Here is a 22,755-nt window from a genome sequence, read left to right as displayed (position 1 = left end):
CCTCCAAACTGGGCATCACCAACCTGCTCTGTGACCAACCAACAGTGCCGACAGGACTACTCGGAGCCTCAGTTTCCTCATCTGTGGAGTCAGAGCAAAAGTCCCACGATCTTCTTCACAGATGGCAGAACAAGTGAAAGTCATCTAACCACGAGGTACTTTCCTCTACCGGCATCTTTATTATTATTCCTATTAATTATTATTATGTAATAAATAAATATATGCTCACTATAGGAAATGTGGAAAATACCAATAGTTAAAAAGGAGATTGGTTAAAATGTGGTTAGTTAAAAAGGCTTAATTCCCTAGGCCAAATAATCACTGACTTGACATAGATGGTCTTCCTCCTAAGTAGTGATGCAATCTATACAATTCGGTCTCCTGGGTTTTTTTGTTTGCTTGTTTTTCATTTAAGGTATCTTACCTCTTGGCTAGTCTTCATTTCTCGAATATGTTCAGACAAAAACTGCACACAGTTCTCCAGGTCAAAGTAGACAAACCAGAGCTGGGGAGAAAAGAAGCTATGAGCCCTGAGGTTCAATGCCAGTCCCTGAGATGGTCTTCTACCTCCTGCCTCCTTGCCAGAGGTCCATCCTTCTGTGGACCCCTGGGTTTATCCTGTTCTCTAGCAGAAACACATCATTCTGCTCTCGCCTAGGGTCCCCATCAATGAGGATATCTCCTTTGTACAGCTGACAGAAAGACGGCTCTGAGGGTAAACCTGTTCGCCATGGCTGCAGCCCCACCCCCCCCACATCACTAAGCATCTGACAGACTCCAGACCCTCCTGGACATCATGGATCCATCCAGGGCTACCACCTTCATCTTCAGAGACCACGTGCCCTTCTGTCTGGAAACCAACAGGCAAATGAGTGAACCCTTCAGAGCTGTCCCCCTTACTGGCCCCAGCCAAGTCAGAGGTCATCAACCCGGGTGCTCTGTGGGGAGGGGAGCAGGGGAAGAAGTCCACACCTCACCATTACCTCCCCTTCCTCCACAACCCCAACAGCCCCCAGAAAGCCAGACTAAACTTAGATGAAGCCAAAATCGTCTATGTTCACACATGACATCACCTTGTCAGGTCCACACCTGCCACACGTCACCCAAGTTCTGCAAGAAACTGGGAGCCCATGTCTCACACCTCCAGTCGCTGACCACTTCCTCTGGATCCCAGGCCTCCCTCCTCCCAGGGACTGACCCATGGGAGCCAAGGCCCCGTCCCTCTTGCCAATGAACCCCTCCCATTGTCTCATCCCCAAGGGAACATTTTTTCAATTTCTTTTTTACTTTTCATTATGAAAGTTTCCAAACAAACACAAAAGTAGAGCAAATGATGTCATTAACTTCCAGCTGCCCCGATCTGGGGTCAACAGCCACCACCTCATGACTGCTCTTGCTTCTTCTCTACCCACCCCGTCACTCACCCAGACACTCTCCATCCCCGACCCCACCCATCTCAATGGTCTTACAGAAAATCCAAGCGATTGTATCACCTCGTCCCCAAAACACTACTTTGAAACTGAAAGAACCCAATTATTTTAAAAGATGTGTTCATTCACAAGTCACCCACTTGCCAAGTCACCCCATGTGCCAATCCATAAAGAGGATCTGGAGAAAAACAAGGCTGAGAAGACCCCTGATCCAAGGACCTCTCAGTCTCTCTGTCACACTTGAACTGCCAGCCATCTTACGATGCCATCGAGTTCACCCCCTGCTGTCAGCCAAGCTCCCCTGTCACTCTACACCATCTCAGGTGTGCCGGGCTCCATAAACACAGGGATCTGCATGTATCTGCCCTCTGCTGAAGCCCCAGTACCTAGAACCCGGCACATACTAGGCTCTCAGTAAATATCTGTGAGATGAACAGGAGGCGTGCACAAGGAGATTCTTCCCAGGTCCCAGCCACCAGCCCACCCCGGTGCTCCCACCGGGCAAGGGGCAATGACAGGTGAGAAGGCAGATGCAATGTTGAGAAGATTTAGCAACCCCATGTGGGGAGCCCAGTCAACACCAGGAGACCTGGGGCTCATCTAACCCAGCTGTGGCCCAGACCCATTGTGTGACCTCACGCTAGTCAGCTGAGATTTCCCCACTGTCTTTGGGGTAAAGAAATCAATGGAGCCAGGCAGACAATGCCTTCGGGATCCCACCTGCCCCTCCTGGAGCCTTGCATGGGCCCTGCATGGGCCCCTCAGTGCTTGGCACAGAAGAGACCACGTCTGTTGGTGAGTCAATGCTGAATGTGGAACGAGGCGTGGACAGTCCTTGAGCTTCCCCTCCAGGCCTGCCTCGGAGGTGCTAGGCTGCAGGTTACCACCCAGAAAAGAGTCTCCAGGAAGGAACGCTGGAGCAAAGGGGAAGAGAAGGACTGCCTACACCATCTCATTAGCAGACTCTGCAAGACGTTGGGCAGACTGGGAGAACGTGGGCCCCCCACTCCCCATCAGCCCAGCCCAGCCCTAAAGTGGGCCCTTGGGGAGAGGTCACCCCGACACACGGTACCTGAATCACGCTCTGGCAGCCTTCCACCGTGTCCGTCACCCCCAACAGCACCCGGTGCCGCAGCAGGGCTTCGTTGGCAGCCGTCAGCCTTAGGTCCGTGTTGGTGTTGGCCTGTAAGACAAACGTCAGCCTTGTGGCCAGATGTCCACGCTGCCAGGGAGCTCTTGGGTCCCAGAAAGAACCACACACGGTCCCACCACTAGACACCATGGGACAATCCTCTTCTTCAAGACACACCCATCCTCCTATGAAATGGGACTGTGGAGTTGCTGAGACAATACATTCCATAGTGTCAGACAGCCCTCGGGTGAGCCCAGCTCTCCTACTTTCTGGCAGTGTGGCTTGGGCAGGCTATGTTGCTTCCCTCAGTCTTGCTGTCTTCAATGGTACAGTAAAGATAAAGGGTATCTCTGCCTCCTAGGGATGTGGGGAGATTTACTGAGTTTGCGTGTGTGAAGCACTCAGGCCACTGCCTGGAACACAGTCAGCTGTCATAGGCATCTGCAGGAGGAGGGGGGATAGAGGGGAGATGGGGGGAAGATAGGGGGTGGGCGAGCATTTATTGTGTAAGCAAAGCACCTACTCTGTCTATAAGGCACCTACTTTCCAAAGTACCCAGCACAGTGCCTGGCCCCTCAGCATAAGGGGTGGGGGGTGTACTTTGCAACTCTGTCTCCTTCTTTTCCCACCCAAACCAATGTCATTGTAGAGTCAGTTGACAAAGTAGACGCTAAACAGGCTGGTAAGGAGAAGAGAGAAGAAAGGTGTCAGGATTCAAAGTGCTGCTGTGGGAAAGAGACAGCCCCCTCCAAGGGCTTTCAGATGCAATTAGAAGGCAGTTCACTCAAGGACAATGGTTTTCTAAACATCGGGACCCCTGTAGGGAGCTTTTGGAAATGTAAGAAGACCCTTTTGATAGTCATAGGGATGGGAAGGGCAAACCTGGCACTTAGAGACAAGAGCCAGGGATGTTAAATGTGTGCCTTTTAGTGAAGGCCATGTCCCATGAGACAATCCCACACACGGAATTGTCTCCCAGCCAACCTGAACTAAAAGACACACTGAGTGAAAATGCAGGTGAAAAATATGCTTATAATTCTCCAAAGGGCCAACCTAACTCCATTGAACATGTAAACCCATAAAGTGCATTTGTTTTTAAACAGGTTTAAAATATAGTGAATTTTCCAGAAATGCCACTGTCTGAAAATCAAGAGATGATTATATTTTGTTTTGCCTAAAATATTTGCAAGGGTTGCTCACCCTTTCAGAAGCATGAGTCACCAGACCTGATGGAGACGTAGATAGATAGGCTTTGCGTCCTCCCACAACCAAAAGGACAACAACAAATTTAAAAACAAAAAATAACCAGAACCACCAGAAAATCAAACTGTATGGAAGTCCAACAACCAAGGAGTTAAAGAAGAAACAATCATCCAGAACGGTGCACCAAGACAAAGATATATGGCCCAAATGGAAGAACAGATCAAAACTTCAGAAAATGAACTAAGCAACATGGAGATAGCCAACCTATCAGATGCTGAGTTCCAAACACTGGTAATCAGGTGTCAGGATGCTCAGTGAGATGACTGAGTACGAATGCAAAATAAAGGAAGAAGTGAAGGCTATGCAAAGTGAAATAAAGAAAAATATACAGGGAACCAACAGTGAAGGGAAGGAAATCAGGACTCAAATCAATGATTTGGAGCAGAAGGAAGAAATAAACATTCAACTGGAACAGAATGAAGAAACAAGAAGTCAAAAAAATGAGGAGAGGTTGAGGAACCTCTAGGACAACTTGAAACATTCCAACATCCGAATCATAAGGGTGTCAGAAGGAGAAGCGGAAGAGCAAGAAATGGAAAACTTATTTGAAAAAATAATGAAGGAAAACATCCCCAATCTGGCAAAGGAAATAGACTTCCAGGAAGTCGAAGAGGCTCAGAGAGTCCCAAAGAAGTTGGACCCAAGGAGGAACACACCAAGGCACATCATAATTAAATTACCCAAGATTAAAGATAAGGAGAGAATATTAAAAGCAGAAAGAGAAAAGGAGACAGTTACCTACAAAGGAGTGCCCATACAACTATCAGCTGATTTCTCCAATGAAACCTTGCAGGCAAGAAGGGGCTAGAAAGTATTCAAAGTAATGAAAGGCAAGGACCTACATCCAAGATAACTCTATCCAGCAAAGCTATCATTTAGAATGGAAGGGCAGATAAAGTGCTTCCCAGATAAGGTAAAGTTAAAGGAGTTCATCATCACCAAGCCCTTATTATATGAAATGTTGAAGAGACTTGTCTAAGAAAAAGATCAAAATTATGAACAGTAAAATGACAACAAACTCACAACTATCAACAATTGAACCTAAAAAACAAAAACAAACTAAGCAAACAACTAGAACAGGAACATAATCACAAAAATGGAGATTATAAGGAGAGTTATCAGTGGGGAGGGGGAAGGGTGAATGGGGGAAAAGGTACAGGGAATAAGAAGCATAATTGGTGGGTACAAAGTAGACAGGGGGAGGTTAAGAATAGTATGAGAAATGGAGAAGCCGAAGAACTGATATGTATGACCCATGGACATGAACTAAGGAGGGTGTGGGAATGCTGGTGGGAAAGGGGGTGCATGGCAGAGGGGAATAAAGGGGAGAAAAAATGGTACAACTGCAATAGCATACTCAATAAAATATATTTAAAAAAAAAGAAGGCTGCATCACCAAAAGTTCAAATCCTGACTCAATTTCTCCCTACCTGCATAATTTGGCGCAAATTACTATCTCTCTGCCTCCCATCTCCTCATCTCCAAGTTGGAGATACGAACATTCCCTTATAATAAGGGTTATAATAAGGATGAAATGAGTTCACCCACATAGAATACTTTGAAGAATAAACACTCAATACATGTCAGGCAATGATATCATTACAATGATGATACTGAATGGAAAACTCATTGTTTTCCACTGTACATACTGGCCGCAAATATCTTTAGAGACTTCCCACATGCCTTAGCAATGTGCTTTACTCTGTAGGGGGCGCAAGACAGGGGTGTGCCTGCCTTCACAAACCTTCCCATTTTGAGAAAGCCTATTACTGCCCCACACAAGGGGAAGACAAGGCACTGTATGCAAAGTGCTAAGGCTCTGAAGGATGCTACCTGAGGCAGGTAGGACACTAGCAGTAAGAATGACAATGGTCAGGAAGGGGAACATGCATGGTCCTGAATGATAAGGGGTCCAAGGAGGAAGAAGTCCTTGAGCTGAGGCAAGACCTGAGGAGGCTGCATGGCCATGGACTGCTTACTTAACCTGTCTGAGCCTTTTCCTTCACTGGCCAACAGAGTCAATAATCATAAGACTAACACTTGGTGAGCATTTACCTTATACCAGGTACGATTATACACACTTGCATGTATTAAGTCATTTAATTCTCCGAACAACCTGCGGGGTGGACACTACAATTATTATCCCATTTCACAGATGAGGAAACTAAGGCCCTGGGAGGTACAGTAATAACTCACCCCAGGTTGCAGAGCTAGCAGACGGCACAGGTATCCTGCCTCCTTGTCAGGCTGTTGTTGGACATGGATATCAGGTTCCAAAGTCAGAGCACATAGCGGGTGCTCATTCAATGGTAGGCTTTGCTAGGAAGGAAAGGACCTTGAAGGGGTTCTCTGAATGAGCAAATAGTGATGACAGGAGTGCCACTGCCTACCTCAGGCCTCCAGCTGCACCTGCTGGGTACAGACACAAGGTCTTGCTCATCTCTGCCTTGTGCCTGGCACATTCCCTAGTACTCGCAGGGGCTTCATAGATACTGACCGAACAAGGATGGAAGAGGGGAAAGGAGGCGGCCACAGTAAGTGTTCCCTGAACAGCACTGATTACAGCTGCATCCTTGATGCACCTGCCAGGTGCACATTTTTCGCTTGCTCCTGCTAAAGCAGAAAATAGCTTGCTTTTTCCCCTGTGCCAAGAGAAGTTTCTTGCTGCAGGAACAGCCCATTCCATTTTTTTTTATAGGCCAAGTGCAAGGCCATGAAATCTTCAACAAAATCTAAGGCAGCATTATTTTGTCAGCTTTGTTGCAAAAGCCAAACAAACATCTTTCCAGAATGAGCACTAAATGGAACTCACACCCCGAATTCTGGCCACATCTGCCAACACCCCACCCTCTGTTCCTGGCTCACGCAAGAGCAGAGTGTTTGCTCAAGATCTCTGAGTCCAGCTCTGTGCCAGGTGCTGGGGAGCTTTCTAAGCACTGGAAAGAGGTGTGGCAGGCAGAATAATGCGCCCCCCACTCAAGATTCTAAGTCCTCCTCCCCAGAACCTGTGAATAGGTTACATTACATGGCAAAGGGGAATGGAGGCTGTAGATGGAACTAACATTGTTAATTAGCTGGCCTTAACATAAGGAGCTTGCCCCAGATTATCCAGGCAGACCAGCGTAGTCACAAGGGACCTTAAATGTGGAAGAAGGAGGCAGGAAGACTCAGGGTCAAAGGCGTGAGAAGGACTCGATCCACCCCTCGATCTGCCACTGGTGGCTTTGACGATGAAGGAAACAGGAGCCAAGGAATGCAGGCGGCCTCCAGGAAAAGGCAAGGAGACAGAGTCTCCCCTAGAAGCTCCAGAGAGGATGCAGCAGGCTGTAAGGTAGTTAATTTGTTACCACGTTTATGGCAATCTGCTACAACACCCAGGAAATACCAAGAGAGCCGGGTATCAATTGAGAACATAGCTTGGAATCTAAGTGTCCTGGCCTTGAATTCCAGCTCTGCCATTTATTACCAGCATGGCCTTGGACTACTCCTTGAACCTTTAGGAGCCTCGGGTTCCTCATCTGTAAAATGAGTGTAAAAGACTAACCCAGCGATTTATTGGAGGGGTTTCATGAGTTAATTACATAACGCATTTAACAGACGATCAACCACATATGAAGCACTCAGTAAGTAACAAAAGACCGACGTTAAAGGAGCAGAACATAATTAGTGAGCCAGGAGATATCAATCTCCTTTGTTGAATGAGATCAGGAATCAGAGGGCTCTGAATCCCTGCTCTGCCGCTCACAGTGGGGTGAGGCCGAGTAACCTAATTCTCTGACCACCCACTCACTGCCTCAGAAGGTGCTGCTGGAGTCAAATGAGACAGGACTATCAACAGAGCCCAGAGCCAGCACCCACCCACCTCCCTCAGCCCCAGGCACCTTGCACTTAGTAACCCCTCCTCACTCAGAGCTGTCCTGAGCATCCAGGGGTGGAGGTGTGTGGAAGGACTCAGTAATCACTAAGTGCCATACACACACTAGCCAGTATGTGCCCTCCTCCCACCTCCCAGGCGCTCTCAAAACACAGCTTGCTTCCAGAAAAACAACCCACAGGGATTAGACAGGAAAGACAGGATTCAATCACACATGTGATTTAATTTCTTTCAGTCACTGGGCACATGGGCCAGTGTGAACTCCAAGGTTGGAGCAATCTGTTGAAGCGGGTGAAAGAGAAAAACTCTCACTTGGGATCCACCTGCCCACAGAGCCCTTTGCAGGGGGTGTGGCTGGGGTCTCGGGACATCTCACCTTCCTCTGGTGTCTCTCGAAGATGAGCATGAGAGTCAGGGTCAGGCTCATCGCAGCCAGGGTCACGAGCAGCACACCCACCCAGTGGTTCCCCGGGGCAAACAGCTGGCTGGTGGAGTAGATGTTGGCCCACACCACCACGTAGAAAACCTGTGAAAAGCCAAGCCAAGAGCAAGGTCAGGAACACCAGTCCTTGAGCAAAGCAGCTCCAATCAAGGGGACACCCCTGGACACTGGTGACAACTCCTTGGATTCACAGAGCTCACAGAGCCTGTGAGAATGAGTCCTTGTTCCCGGATCATAAGTGAAGGTAGAGAAACGGGGTTAGAAGAGTTACTCCAAATCCCTGCTTGCCCTGGTTTTAAATAAAATGGAAAAGGGCAGCCGGCTTTGGAGGTAGAGAAATAGGAGTCAGAAACCCACATTGATCCTTCAACAGCTGTGTGGCCTAGACAACTTATAACGACTCTCTGAGCCTCACTTTCCTCATCTGTACAATGAGGATGATACCTACTTCACAGCACTAATATAAGCATTAATAAGATAACATGTTAACAACCCAGCACTTATCAGAAAATTAACAAAAGCTGGCTGCCATCCTTTGCCCTTCCTGAGAAGCAGGACATAGGGGTTAGGAGTACTCCAACCATTTAGAGACGAAGCAAGTCATGGTGGTTAAGAGTGGCTAAACCAGACTGCCTGGGTTCAAGTACTGGCTCTGCCATATATATATATATATATATGTGTGTGTGTGTGTGTATGTTGGAGTATATTTGTAGGTGTATGCGTATGTTTATATGTGTATGTATATATGTGTAAACACACACACACACACACACACACGATTAGCGCTCAAATGGACCCATCTGTTGAACAAACGGGGAAACCAAGCCCCAGAGAGGAGAAAAGTCTTGACCAAGGCCAGACACTGAGTCTAAAGCCTCGGTGATGGGTCTGCAGCTCTCCAAGCCCAAGCTCTGCCCTCAGGAATCCCTGCCTCCCATCCTTTACGTGGGGGCCTGGCTACAACTCTCTGCCATAAATTTCCTCTTATAGGAAATGCAGGTGCATGTGTGCTGCCCTCTCCCAGGCAGCTGGGCCACCAGCCCCCAGGCCCCTTCCCCACAGCAACAGGCTGCAGCACGGGACGCTGAATTCCGCAGTGCCACGGGGGCTGCAGCGGGGCAGCATGGGCCCACCTCCCTCCTTACCACAGCAAAGGCCAGCCGCATGGGCCTGGAGTTGTAGATGATGTATCTTCTCACTTGGGGCTCCAAGAGGGCACTCTCAGCCAAGCTCCTGTACTGGTCAGCCGGGACCTGCTTGGCCACCCAAGAGAAAGGGATCACTCAGCTGCAGAGAGCCCCTCCCCACCTCCTTCCTGCCAGCGCACATGTCATTTCCCGTTCACATGGCGATCACTCGGAAGGAGGATCCAGCTCTCTGTGGGCTGGACCAGAAGGCTGAATGAGGAGCTCAGAGAGCTGACGGCAATCACAGGGTGCAGCTCCCAGCTCAGGGAAGGCCAGGCACCAAGGGGGAGGTGGGACAGCTCCAGAGGACATCCCACAGAGGGACCCCCGCAGCCCAAGGTTCAGTCCCTCACAGCAGACCCAGCAGAGCCTTAATGGTGAAGGCACAGACCCGGGAGTCAGCCAGCCCTGGGTGCAAACCTTGGCCCTGCCACTCATGTGCTGGGTGACCTGGAAAAAGTAACTCCCCTTCTCTGAGTCTCTGACTTCTCCTCTGTAAAACAAGGATACTAAGAGTACCCCACCTTATAGAGGTAGCGTGCCTTTAATAAGATAATACATATACAGTACTGATACATGCATTACATAGTGTGTATGTATATGTATATACATATTATCTGGACATCTTTGGGGGTCCTGGTTCTGCTTTCCACAGTCGGTATGTCTTACTTGGACACGCACGTGTATCTAAGGATATGGGTATACTGGTGCAGTGCTGGGTCCACAGTGAACACTAGATACACAAGTGCTATTACCAACACTGCAAAATCAGGTAAGTATTCACACAGTCCACAGTATTGAAAACTCGCATCTTCCTGCCCAAACAAAAATGCCACGTTGTAAAAAGGCCTAACGAGAGTGGGCTGCTTAAGAAATCAGAATTTAACCATGAAAGATGAACAGCAGAACAGTATGTAAACAGTTTGTGGGCTAACAAAACCCCGTCTAAAGATAACTGTTTAAAAACAAATGTTCTTCTAAACAAAGACTGAAAGGAAACGTGGGACGATAAACCAGCTGTTGTGCTGATGTGGGCTTGGTGCTATCAATTTGGAAGGTTTCCCCTTAATGGTGATAAAATGTTGTGTTAAACAGTAATGCAATGCAGCTTAAAGAAGTAATCTCTCAAGCCTGCAAGGGAAAATGAGCAGTGTATCTTCCCCACGCCCAGTTTGTCCTCCCTGGGGGGAGCAGGGGGAAGAGAACCGCAACTCTGGGCACTTAATGACAACAGCAATACAATTTATTGAACACTTACTACGTGCCAGAGACAGTGCAAGTGTTCCTCCGGCATTATCTCACTTAATCTCCACGAAAACCTTAGGTAACGGCATTAATATCGCCCTTGGCATTATCAGCCAATGAATCCATATACGTTTCCCTCCCCTGAAATGCCCTTCCTCCTGCCAACCCAGCCAACTCCTGTTTTTCCTCAAGATCCCAGACCAGTGTCTGCTCCTCAGTGGACCTTCCATAACCACGGCCCGCACCCCTGGCAGGTTGACCACGTTCTCAGTGAAGGTCTTCAATGCCTTACACAGCCCTCTACTGCAGCATTCCTGTCACACTGTCCGATCCATCCGGCGTATGCCCATCTCCCCGACTGGGCTCAGGAGCCGTGTGAGCACAGGCACTGGGGCCTGTTCACTTCTGCAGTGTCTAGTGCGCGGCTGAGTGCCTGGTGCAGAGTGGGGAAGGGAGGACAATTCTAATTCATCTTCCTTCTCTCTCACACCATAGCAAGCATACAGTATTTAATAAATATTTTGTGAATAACTGGATGAAAGGCAAGATAGATAGGCAGATGGGAGGACAGAAGGAAAACGGTAAGGACTTCATAAAATCAGCACTCACCTGAATGCCCCAGGTCTGCAGCTGCTCTTCTGCGGCTCCCAGATCAAAGGAGATAGGTGCACAGGTATTATCGATCCGGAGAACTGTAAGGACCTGGCCATTGCAGAGCTCTGAAAGCAGACAGAAGCTTCATCTGGCTGAGCGGTAACTACTACTTGGAGGAGCCCAGAGCCTGATGGCATCACCTCCTCATGGCAGGGAGGCATAGGGGGCTAATCCCTACAGAAGAACTGGAGTTGACAGGAAAGCCCCCAGGAGGCAGAACTGAGGCCAGAGGGTGGAGGCTATTAGGATGCAATGCAAGACCACATAAGGAAGAATTTCCCCAAAAGAGAGCTGTCCACAGCCACACACAGATGGGAGGTAGTGAGCTTCCCATCACAAGGGATATTTAAACAGACAACAATTAACTACATTGAGGAGATGACGTAGCAAACATTCATTCAAGCACTGCTCTGCCAAGTAACTCTTGCATTCCCAGTGGACACAAGAGTGTGAATAAGATAACCAACTATGATAGGCAGAACCATGGACCCCCCAAAGATACCACGCCCCACTCCCCGGAACCTGTGCATGTGTTATTGTACAGGGCAAAGGACAATTAAAGTTGCTAATGGACTTAACACTGCTCATCAGCTGGCCGTAAACAGAGAGATCATCCTGGATCATCTGGGTGGGCCCAACGTAACTATAAGGATCCTTAGAAGTGGAAGAGGGGGCAAAAGAGTGAGGAGGGATGGTAGAAAGGCACAGAGAGATGGATCACTGCTGGCTCTGACGATGGAGGAAGGATTCGTGAGCTAAGGAGTGTGGGCAGCCTTGAGAAGCTGGAAAAGGAAAGAAAACAGAGTGTCCCCCAAGCCTCCGGAAGGAATGCAGCCCTGCCGATGCCATGAGGACTTCCACTCAGTGAGGTCAGAGGCCAGCTTCTAATTCACAGAACTGTGAGCGGATAAGCGTGTGTTTGCAAGCCACTATGGCGGTGGTAATTGGTTGCAGCAACTACACACAACTCATACACTGACTGACTGATAACCCCTCCCAGTGTATCCGCAACTCACTCGACATTTTAAAAACATAAATCTTGAGCTCAAAAAACACACCCCATTAGCGCAGGTTGCTCACAACAGGCATCAGAACTCTTGCCCTGCAGGCCTGCGATGAGATCAGACTGAGGCCGAGGCCAGCTGGACTGAAAGCTCGGGGCTGGAACTCCCTCCGGTGCAGGGAGTAAGGGTGGCAGAGTGACGCTGAACCTTCCTTCAGATCTCAGCAGAGGGGCTGGACAAAACCGTAAGCTGGCCAGTCTGGTGTTCAATCTGTAACTCTGCCTCTCGCTAACAGGGTACCCTTGGAGAAGCAACTAAATCCCGGGCCATCTACTTAGAGGTTGGTCCCTCTAAGTCCCCTGCAGAAGACTTTTCAAATAATGAAAATACAATGCTCGGCCCAAAATGGATGCTGAGTAACCGTTGGTCACTCTTCTTGTCATATCTTAAAAGCAAGCACAACAGAAAAAGTTACAACACAGCAACGCTGATTCTGTTGTACAGCTGATCGACCCTTGAACAACTCGGGGTGAGGAGCACCGACCCCTCTCCTGCCCCTCCCCTCACAGTTGAAAATCCAGGTATGACTTCTGAATCCCTCGAAACCTAAGCTGTCCCTCAGCACCCACGGGGGACTGGTTCCAGGACCCGGCACAGATAACGAGATCCGCAGCCGCTCAAGCCCCGCGTGTAAAAGGCACAGACCAGGGCCTGCGTTCGGCCCTCCACATCTGCAGTCTCCCAGCCACCGACGGAAAATGTCCAGGTGTTTACTGAGAAACATCGGCATGCTAAGTGGGTTCGCACAGTTCAAACGCATGTTGTTCAAGGGTCAACTGTATTTGTTTTCACCCTCCCATACCAGAAAGGATTTAAGGGGGCTTCATAAAAATAAATTTTGAAAAGATAAAATTAGATCGATAACCATTATCACGGAAAAGGAAACAGAGCCTCCAAAAGGTGAACAAAGGAACTGGACCAATGTCACCTGGGGAGATGCAAGTAAGAAAGGGGAGAAGCACCCTGACCCATTTGTGGCTCAGTGGGCTGGGTGTCATCCCACAAAAGTGAGAGATTGTCGGTTCGATTCCCAGTCAGGGCACATGCCCAGATTGTGGGTTCAGTCTCTGATTGGGGCACATATGAAAGGCTACCAATCAATGTCTCTCTCTCACATCGATGTTTCTCTTCCTCTCTTTCTCTCCCTTTCCCTCTCTCTAAAAGTAAATGAGTGAATAAATTGTTTAGAAAAAAAGGAACAAAGGTGTGCACAAAAGCAGGCACGCACACTGGATGGGGCCCGACTCCCTCTCCCAACTCACAGCATCGAATGGGACGCCCACGTAGGTTTGGACTCAACACGTGGAGGGTGTCACCCGCCCCCCGCCCCCCCCAGCCAGCTCTCTGCACGCTGAGCAAAGGGTTTGCCTGAGCAATGCAAAGACTCCACGGTTCCTTTGTTTGCCTCCAGAACCATGGGTTCCTGGGTTCTTGGCAACAACCTTTTTCATCTATTCCTTAAAGTGAGATCAGTGAGTTTCTCTACTTGGATATACTTGTTTTTACACCTAGATTAGGGGGAAAGATCTGAAAAGCTGCCTCTGTGTGTGTAGGGGAAGCGATTTCCTACTAAGGAATAAGAACCGGTTTGCCAAAAATCAGCAGAGTGACGTGTTCAAAGTTCCGGAGGAAAATTATTTCACTCTGTTTCATTCTGTTGCTTGTGTATGTGTGTGTGTAAATTGCTTTCCTAATGAGAGCGGTAAAAAAAAAGAACCCCTGTTTTTAGGTAGCCAAGTCTCAAATTATGTAAGAAACCAGCCACGTTTCTGTTAAGCATCTGCTATGGCCCAACTGTAGCAGTGGCTCAGGTCCCAACCCCCACCCCTGCTCTGGCCCCCACTCCCACACCTGCGTCTGTCGCTCCAGCATCAACGGCAGCATCTTCTGAGCCTGCACCTGCTAGCATAACAGAACAGGAGAGCCCTGCAGAAAAGCCAGCAGAAACACCGGGGGTTGCTAGCCCGACGTCAACTGACAGCGCTGTACGTTGGGAGATTCTTGCCGGTCTTTCTGAGGAGGCAACCAGTGCGCTTGTAGCAGGTCAGTCTTATGAGAATACAGTAACTGAGATCTTGTCACGGGGCTCTGAACCGGAGCGAGTAATTGCAGCCCTGAGAGCCAGTTTCAACCCTGACAGAGTAGTTGGGTATCATTTAATGGAATCTCCGGAGACAGAGCATAATAGGCTGTGGTCGGCCTCCCTCCAGCGGTGAGGCTGGGGCACCTCTGTCTTCAGTGGCTGCGGCACAGCTACCATTTTTATGGAATCAGCCTCAGTTTCAACAGATGAGGCAAATCATTCAACAGACTCTTCCCTGCTTGCAGCATGGCTACAGCAGATAGGTCAAGAAAGTTACTACAGCCCCAGTTGGCATGGCTCAGTGGATGGAGCACCAGCCTGTGAACTGAAAGGTCGCTGGTTCAATTCCCAGTCAGGGCACATGCCTGAGTTGCGGGCCAGGGCTCCAGTTGGAGACATATGACAGGCAGCCAATCGATGTATCTCTCACACATTGTTTCTCTCCTTCTCTTTCTCCCTCCCTTCCTTGCTCTCTAAAAGTAAATAAATAAAATCTTTAAAAAGAAAAAAGAAAGTTACTGCAGCAAATGAGCCAACACCAGGAGCATTGTCTTCAGATGTTAAGCAGACCAGTTCAAGAAGCTGGTGGTCACGGAGGGAGGGAGGGGGCAGAGGAGGAACTGCAGAAGTTGGAGACAGTTGTATGAACTACAGTCAACACCTCAGGAAAAAGAAGCCACAGAAAGGTGTATTTGCGTCTTTGAATCTAAAGCGTGCGTCTTGCCCTGGCCTGGCCAGTCTGGCTCAGTTGGCTGAGCATCGTCCTGGAAGTAAAAAGTTGCGTCTTTGATCCCTGGTCCCGGTGCTCATCCCTGGCCCAGGTGTGTACAGAGAAGCAACCCATCAATGTTTCTCTCTCTGGCACCATTTCTCTCTCTCCCCCTCCGTCTCGACAAGCAATGATAAAGAATGTCCTCGGACGAGGGTAAAAAATGAAATAAAGTGTGTGTCTGGTAGAGGCATATAGTTGGATCGTGCCCTATCTGCCTTTTGCCTCAGCTAGCCCAGCTTTACTCCGGACAAGACCTAGGTAAAGGCATTAGGATTTCCTGAAGGACATGTGAGACAAGCATATTTTTCTTGAGAGAAGAATGAGAACTCAGCTGCCAATTTTCTTCCACAGCAAACTAGGATAAAGATTGAAAGAGACTTTTTTTTTTAACCTCACACTTTGCACTGAGGCAGGATAGTAAAAAGCTGGGAAAATTCCTGGGCAAGTGCAATGGGGAGACTGAGACAGGACAATGAAACAGGGTCCAACAGTTTGAGCAACTTACAGCCAGCTGGTGAAGGAAGTTATCATCCCTAACCAAGGACACTTGAGAGCGAATGGTTTATACCTCTCCTCCCTAACCAGAGAATACGCAGCTTAAATCTCTCTAGTCTGGGAAATGGAGAACAGAGACCCAATTAAATGTCATTTGTGCCAGCTAAACCCAAGGACAGATGAAGTCAGGGGAACAAATAACAAAAACCCCATTAAAAGCCAGACAGACTCAAGATAAAAGTAAAACAGTTTAGCAGATTGAAGAATATTCCCCAAACTCCCCTATGTACACATTTTAATACACCAGCATATTAAAAATGGACTTGGAAAGCTGAGGGTTTCTGCTGAAACCCTCCCCTAAAATTTTCACCCACAGAAAAAACAGTTCTCAGGACAAAGACTCAGTGCAGGCAGCGCCTGTGCCCCTTTGAGGGCATGAACTCTCTACTTCCTCCTAACCTCGAAGGGTCACGAGGAGACTTGCAGCCAGGGGAGCAGCAGGCGGGGACAGCTCCACCGGGGCTTACCCTTGATCCTGTCTCCAGGGTCCCCTTTCTCTGACTTCCTGGTGGGCTAACAGCAGCCCAGCCTTACTCACTCCTGTCCTCTAACTTTTCTAGGGAGCCAAAGCAGAGCACCGCCTGGGCTCTGTCCTGTTTTTTCTTCCACCCCAAGTCTTTCCCTTGTTTCACTGTCCCCAGCCGTAATAAACGAACTCTCAAAATCACGTGGACTTGTGTTGTGAAATCTTTCCTACACGAAGTCAAGACCCCCACACACTTCAGGTCGGCCTGAGGCGGCCCCACTCCGGGCCAGTGCCTGACTGGTAACACCACCAGGGCATCGCACTAACTCTGCTCACTGGATTGTCTGGGATGCCTGGGGCTCACATCCACAACACTTGGCATAAGGTAGTAGATGGTTGGGGGTGGAGAGGGAAGGGTCTAGAATGCAAGGCAGCAACGAACACAGTGCATGTCTGCTTCAGTTAGCAGTTGCTGCAGATCCACACAGTGCGTAAAACAGACAGCCAAAAACCCAGCTGGTCCAGGTCTTTATTCCTTGCACCAAACAATAGGTAACTTCCTAGGTTTCACTCTTTTTATTGTACTAGATCCAGAAACTTGGTGTAATGCCCTGCTTAGTATTTGTCTGGCCCTAATTAATGTTTCTTTGACTGAACATTGCTTTCAGAAAGAGTCTCTGCCACCTTGAATCTACAGTCTGTGTTTCGTGGCAACACCGGATAATGGCTTCAAGAAATTGAAAAAAATTCTGGAACATCTATAAACACAAATGTCAAATTATTGCTGATTATTGTTGCTGCTTCAAATAAGTATACAATGAATGTCAAGAAAACCCATTCTTTCATGTTAAATACATGGGCTGGGCAGGAAAGAGGGGCAATTTTTCTTAAAGTGAAATCATTACTGCTTCTTTCACATCTCTTGATCATTGAATGTGAGACCCTTCTAACATGATCTGAGGAGCCCTGCAAGTATGGGCAGAGTTACTTTGCTGTGTTCATTTTTTCTTCTGGCTTTGTATCGGTAGGTGTCTAATGACTGTTTACTTCCTTGTTACACTGCAGTAGAAGTTTTCAAACCACGATTGCACATTCACTTCTGATGGATGCCTTTGTGAAATTAGCACTTTGGGGCCAATGGAGCAACGCAGCCCTCACACTCCCTCTCTCCCCTCCTCTCCCCTCCCCTCCCCTCCATAGAAACGTGTCTGTCAGCAAGTTGTGAGCTCAAACTGCTGCCTTTTTCAGAACACACACACTGACCGATTCAGTTCAAAATAAGTGCAAACGTCCCAAAACTGGGTTTCTGATATTTATAAATGTTTTTCCCTCCTAGATAAGAATATATGACCATTAAAATCATTAGGATTATATTGCTTTCAAAAAGAGAAGGTGGACAGAACTATAATCCTGCATCTTTTATTGCATTGGAAAGACTGGTGAAATCCTTTGGAAGGGTTGGGAGATGTGGCTGCAAAACGACTTTGGAAAATATACAATCAAGATAGTATCTCATGGCATATTTAAAAAATCTTAAAAATAAATAAATAAGCAAGATCTCTCTGGATGCTGTGTCATGAATGCCAAGATGGAGAGGAGATCAGCTGGGAAAGCACAGCAGGAATCCAAGCACAGGGTGATGGTGGCTTGATCTAAGGAGGTGGTGACAGAGGGGAAAGGTAGAAATGATAGACACTGGCCTGGAAACAAATCCCAAAATGCCCGCCCTCATCCAGAGGCACTTCTCTGCCCCCCACTCCCCTCCCTCCATACTCTGTGTGTCCGGCTCAGGATCCTGGGAGAAGTAGCAGGGAAAGGAATTCAAGGTCATGACCTTACCTTGCCCCCAGCCAGGAGGGCTCCCCACGGGCAGGGCACTCCAGCCAGGGGAGGAGGTGGGCAAGGGGCTGGCTGCCCTGCCGGGGTCCATCTGCGGTTCACAGGCCATAGCAGAGAACCAGCTACTTCCCCTTCTCAGGGCTGTGGTTCATTCTGGAACAGCCAGCTCAGCTTCACTTGCCTTCAGAAAACAGCAAAGAAATAACTTCAGGCCTGGGACAGCCAACTGGAGTCTTTCTACCGACTTCGGTCTTTCTGGTCATGCAGAGGAACCTTCTCAGGGACAGAAACTAAACCCCCCACCCCAAGACCTTGACTGAGAACCTCCCTTCTGGTCTTGGGTTTTCTCCAGCTCAGACACATCCAGGGACCCACAGGGAACCCAGCAGTTGAAGGGGGCCCACTCCTAGGTATGTGGGGTTTCCATTCCCTGACTAAGGGCAGACAGCTACATTTGTCACGGGGAGACTTGTTTATACAAAGGATCTCACATGGCTCCCCTGAAGACATTGCAAAATACAAATGACAAAGAAAATTAGGATGGTGGGGAAGTCTGTTTTTTTTTTTTAAGTAATAACCATGAAGAGTAAAAATACCCAGATATTCTGGCAATCAGAGCCCCTAGCAGAGATAGTAGAGGTTTGTGCTGAAGAACAGGGACTCCAGGGTCAGACTAACCACTCTAAGCATCAGTTCTATAGCCTACAGGTTATGTAAACTTGGGCAACTGGTTTAACCTCACGGAGCTTCAGCTTCCCTGTATTTAAATAATGGGACCTTCCCCACAGGGTTACGGCAAGGAATCGATGGGATAATACATATAAACCAGGGGCCCCCAACGCCCGGGCCATGGACCAGTACTGGTCTGCCGCCTGTTAGGAACCCAGCAGCAAGCAAAGCTGGCCAGAGCTCTGCCCCCATCTCCCCAGCATCCACATTAAGCCCCACCTCCTGCCCCCCAATATCCTCACCCCCGTCTTCCACAGTCCGTGGTGCCAAAAAGGTTGGGGACCACTGACATAAAGGACAGAAAACAGCACGTGGAACAAAGGCCACATGCCATAAACACTATCTCTGCTTGTTGCCGACAGTTGCCATCCTGATTCTAGGAGTTGGTTTTGAGCTTCCAGGAGGTCAAAGAAAAAAATGAAAAAATACAGTCAGTTAAATAGTTCCTGCTATCTACAAGGAGGCGGAGAAAAACGAGAGTGAGGGGAGCAATGCACCCTCTTGGCACTCAGCTCTGAGAGACCTTGGGTGTGTTTCCAAAGCCTCAGGAGCCAGGTCAGTGACACAGTCCATCGGACATGACCCTTACCCACTTGGCCAACGGAAGCAGAAGTGCCCTTAGTGGGGACCTCCTTGACGCCAAAGTGGAGTCTCCAGTGCCATGCACTCTGGGTGGAGCCTGCACACCTTCTCTGTGATGTCTCCCCCTGGGGGCTGAAACTCACCCCTCGCCGAGGCAAATCATGCCTAAGTCCCTGGGATGACACACGAATCCTGTTTAAAAAAACAAAAGTTCACCAGAATCATCTTTGGCTGCCATAGTTCCTGATACGGGTGAAGACGGGAAGTGTCTGGTCAGCACACATCTGCTCGGTTCCAAGCAGGCCCAAGGGCTGACCACAACTGCTCAGGCCCCCTAAAAAGAAGAATGTGACTGCCACACCCTCGCCACATTCCATTTCTCTCGGTTCTTTAAAAAGGACCGGCTGCATGATTTGTGGGACCCAGTGCAAAATGAAAACATGGGGCTCCTTGTTCAAAAATGAGAAAGTTCAAAATGGTGACAGCAGGGCCTTAAACCAAGTGGGGGGACCTAACTAAATGGGGGATGCTTTGTGACTGAGCAGACCTCATGCACTGAGCTGGCCCTGACTTTAAGCTCCAAAAGACCACACGGGAGTCCCCCCACCCCCACCAACCAAGAATATACAGAAATGAGTCTTTCACTAACAGGCATCACACAGACCTGTATCAGCGTCTGAGGTGACAAGGCAGCAAAATGACAGGAAAAGAGTGAGGACTTCAGTGCCAAAGAGCATGGACAAGATCCCCACTCAGTCACTCCCGTGCTCCGTGACGTTCACTGTAAAGGTACTTAACTCCTGAGCCTTGCTGTCCTCCTCTGTAACATGGGTTCAGGGAGGCCCAACTGGCATAACTGCTGTGGGGAGTAACAAAAGGAAACACAAGCACGACACCCAGCACCCTGCTCACCCATCAAGCCCCTTTCCTTACAGGTTTTTCTCATTTCACAGGAGAGAAAATTGAGGATCAAAGATGTAGAGAGACCTGCCCAAGGTAGGGTGGCCAGACACTGTGGAGCCAGCAGGTGAGCCCAGGCCATCTGGCTCCCAAGTCCAAGTCCATAACTCCATGTCCCTGAGCCTCTGCACCCAGGTCTGGGTGTCTCTTAGCCTGTTCCCTATGCCACTTAAAAAAAAAAAAAAAGGAGTTAAATCCAGGAACATTGCATTTCCCAGGTGTGACCCAACAACAAATTCTAGACTGCACCTGAGATGCTGCACCCTGGGAGGGGAGGCACCACCATCCCCTTAGCTAGCCCAAGGCCTGGCCCACAGCAGGTACTCCCAAACACTGTTATGCATTTGCCAGTCAGTCGTATCACCGGTACTTCCTTCCTCTTATCTTGTACCCCCAACAGGTATGAAAGCAACAACAACCCAAGGATGTCTGCCATGCCCCTGCACTTGGCAAACGCTGAAGCTCTTTCCTGCCCCATCTGATCACCTCCTAGGCCCATTAGGAAAATAGTCCTTGGATCCATTTTCCACTAAAGGCTGGCAATTTAATGCAATGGCTAAAAGTAACCTGCACGGTCCTGCACTTCCCACCTGTGTGACCTGGATGGAGCAAGTCGCTTAACTTCTCTCTGCCCCTTCTTTACATGGAAATGGAGATAGTAACGGTAGCTCAGTTGTTGTGAGGCTTCAACAGTTCATCCAGGTAAATTACTCAAAGCAGGGCTGGGCAAATAGAAATCACTAAAGGGATATAGCTGTTGCTACTTTTACTCCAGCGTCATCCCTTAAGAAACTTATAGCACCAGGCACTGTGCTTTCTCCACCATACAACCAAAATTAAATATTAAGTCCCTTTTCAGACCTCCTTGCAGGGGATCACCATCTGATGGAAAAGATAAACTCAAAGAAAGAGAAGCAAGAAACAAGACAACGAACAAACAAGGCAGTCAGGGTGAGTGGGCAGCATCTTGGGGCGGTAGACAGGCTTGGTAAAGGTGGAGGGTAGAGAAGGACTGCCAAGGAGGGGACAGGTACAGGCCAGACGGACCTGTCAGAGCAGCCTCTGCACTCACCTTGCAGCCCCTTGTCCACTGGGAGGCTACAGAGGGCAGGAGGGGTGTTGGCAAGACTGGCCAGGGACAGACACTAACCCATTACCTATCAGTGTGTCCTGAGCTCAGGACCTGGTCCAGGACTGTACCAGTCCTATGGGGAGCGTGGGAGGAGGAGACAAATGATCAAGGGGCAGGCAGAGCCAGGGAGTGAGCATAGCCCTAGGGGGTCCTGCAACTCACTGGTCATCTACTCCCCAACTTCTCCAAATTTCCTTAGTTGCCTTTGCTGACTCTGCATTTAACCAGAACTTCCAGTTATCCATCTTTTCTAGCTCGGTGGCAAGTCCCTGCAAAGGCAGATGTCCTTCAAGTGCTGCTGAACAAAGGTCTCCATTTCTTCAAACACTGAGTGCCCAGCCTCCCCAGGAACCAGCTGACTCGCTGAGATTTGGGGAAGAGAGGTTGGAGGGCAGCAGGGGAAGTAGGGGGTTGGGAGAGAAAGAAAGATCCCAGTTTTCACTAGTCAGGTTTGGTTTTTGTTTAACTGTAAAGTCCCAAGAAGAGGCCCCAAAGGCCGGCCTGTCACATAAGTTTGGGGGTGAAAAGGGCTTGAGAAACAACGGGTCCAAGCTCTCCACTTTACACAGGAGGAAATGAAGACCCACAAATGAAAGTGAACTATCCAAGGTCAAGGAGCCAATCTCGGTCAGGACCAGAACGGAACTCGCTTCATTCAGATCAAGATGACCCACTTCGCCTGGCCTTGGCCTTGGGCAGCTATGTCTTGCCACAATCACTGTCCCCAAGTCCCGCCCTGGGTCTGTAGTCTCAGGGTTCCCCTCACCCCAAATATCAGCCCTCAGACCACCGGCTCCCTGGAGCCGCCAGAGAGCAGCTCCCACGCACTAGCAGCAAAGGGGCCCAAATGCGTCCGGAAGAAGCTTGATGCACCCTCGGCGCTGACCCCGGGCCAGGAAGGGGCACCCAGGAGGTCTCGGTCTCACAGCACCCGCCCGCGCCGCTCAAATCGGGGCCCAGGGCGCAGACACAGGAGCGCGCCCGCGCCCACACACACTCACCAGCCCACGCCGCCGCCCTCTCGCCATCGCCTGGGGACGCGGGAGCTCGGGGGCGCCACCGCGCCACCGCCCCTCCGCGCCACCACCTCCGATGCAGCCGCCTCTAGCACGGCCGCACGCCCCCGCCCGCAGGCCGCGCTCGCCACTCTCGCGGGTCCCGCCCCAGGGCCGTCCCTGCGAGATCAACCTACCGGTAGGAGCCGCTTGCCTCGGGGCCAGCAGAGAAGCCTTCTCCCCGCACGCGGTGAAGGCGAGCTGGGAGAGGTCTTTCATCAGCCGGGCTCTCTCCCGGGACGCCAGGAAGCGCCTCCGCGCTTGCCGACCACGTGCACTGCTTCAGGGACT

At 49.4% G+C, this 22,755-nt stretch overlaps 1 protein-coding gene and 1 pseudogene across 6 annotated transcripts in view; one reads left to right on the top strand and one right to left on the bottom strand.

Annotated features, from left to right (window-relative positions):
• Positions 1-22,755, bottom strand: part of TMEM268 (transmembrane protein 268) — a 29,255-nt gene extending 6,500 nt beyond the window's left edge. Inside the window, exons 1-9 of one of the 6 annotated variants that reach the window (XM_045840396.1) lie at positions 22,602-22,754; positions 19,461-19,509; positions 18,007-18,187; positions 11,183-11,292; positions 9,287-9,394; positions 8,076-8,225; positions 6,022-6,144; positions 2,503-2,613; positions 425-505 (exon numbers count right to left, since the gene is read on the bottom strand). In XM_045840396.1, the coding sequence (XP_045696352.1) occupies positions 425-505; positions 2,503-2,613; positions 6,022-6,144; positions 8,076-8,225; positions 9,287-9,394; positions 11,183-11,292; positions 18,007-18,115 (792 nt within the window). In that variant the 5' untranslated portion in view covers positions 18,116-18,187; positions 19,461-19,509; positions 22,602-22,754. The other 5 variants (XM_045840397.1, XM_045840399.1, XM_045840401.1 and 2 more) reach the window with 5 other exon arrangements.
• Positions 13,020-15,536, top strand: LOC123819831 (annotated as a pseudogene).

Source organism: Phyllostomus hastatus, unplaced genomic scaffold, assembly GCF_019186645.2.
Source record: "Phyllostomus hastatus isolate PE091 unplaced genomic scaffold, TTU_PhHast_1.1 phas_contig_34, whole genome shotgun sequence".
Lineage (NCBI taxonomy): Eukaryota > Metazoa > Chordata > Mammalia > Chiroptera > Phyllostomidae > Phyllostomus > Phyllostomus hastatus.
Note: the sequence above shows the minus strand (reverse complement) of the source record. Positions and strands in the feature narration are given on the sequence as shown.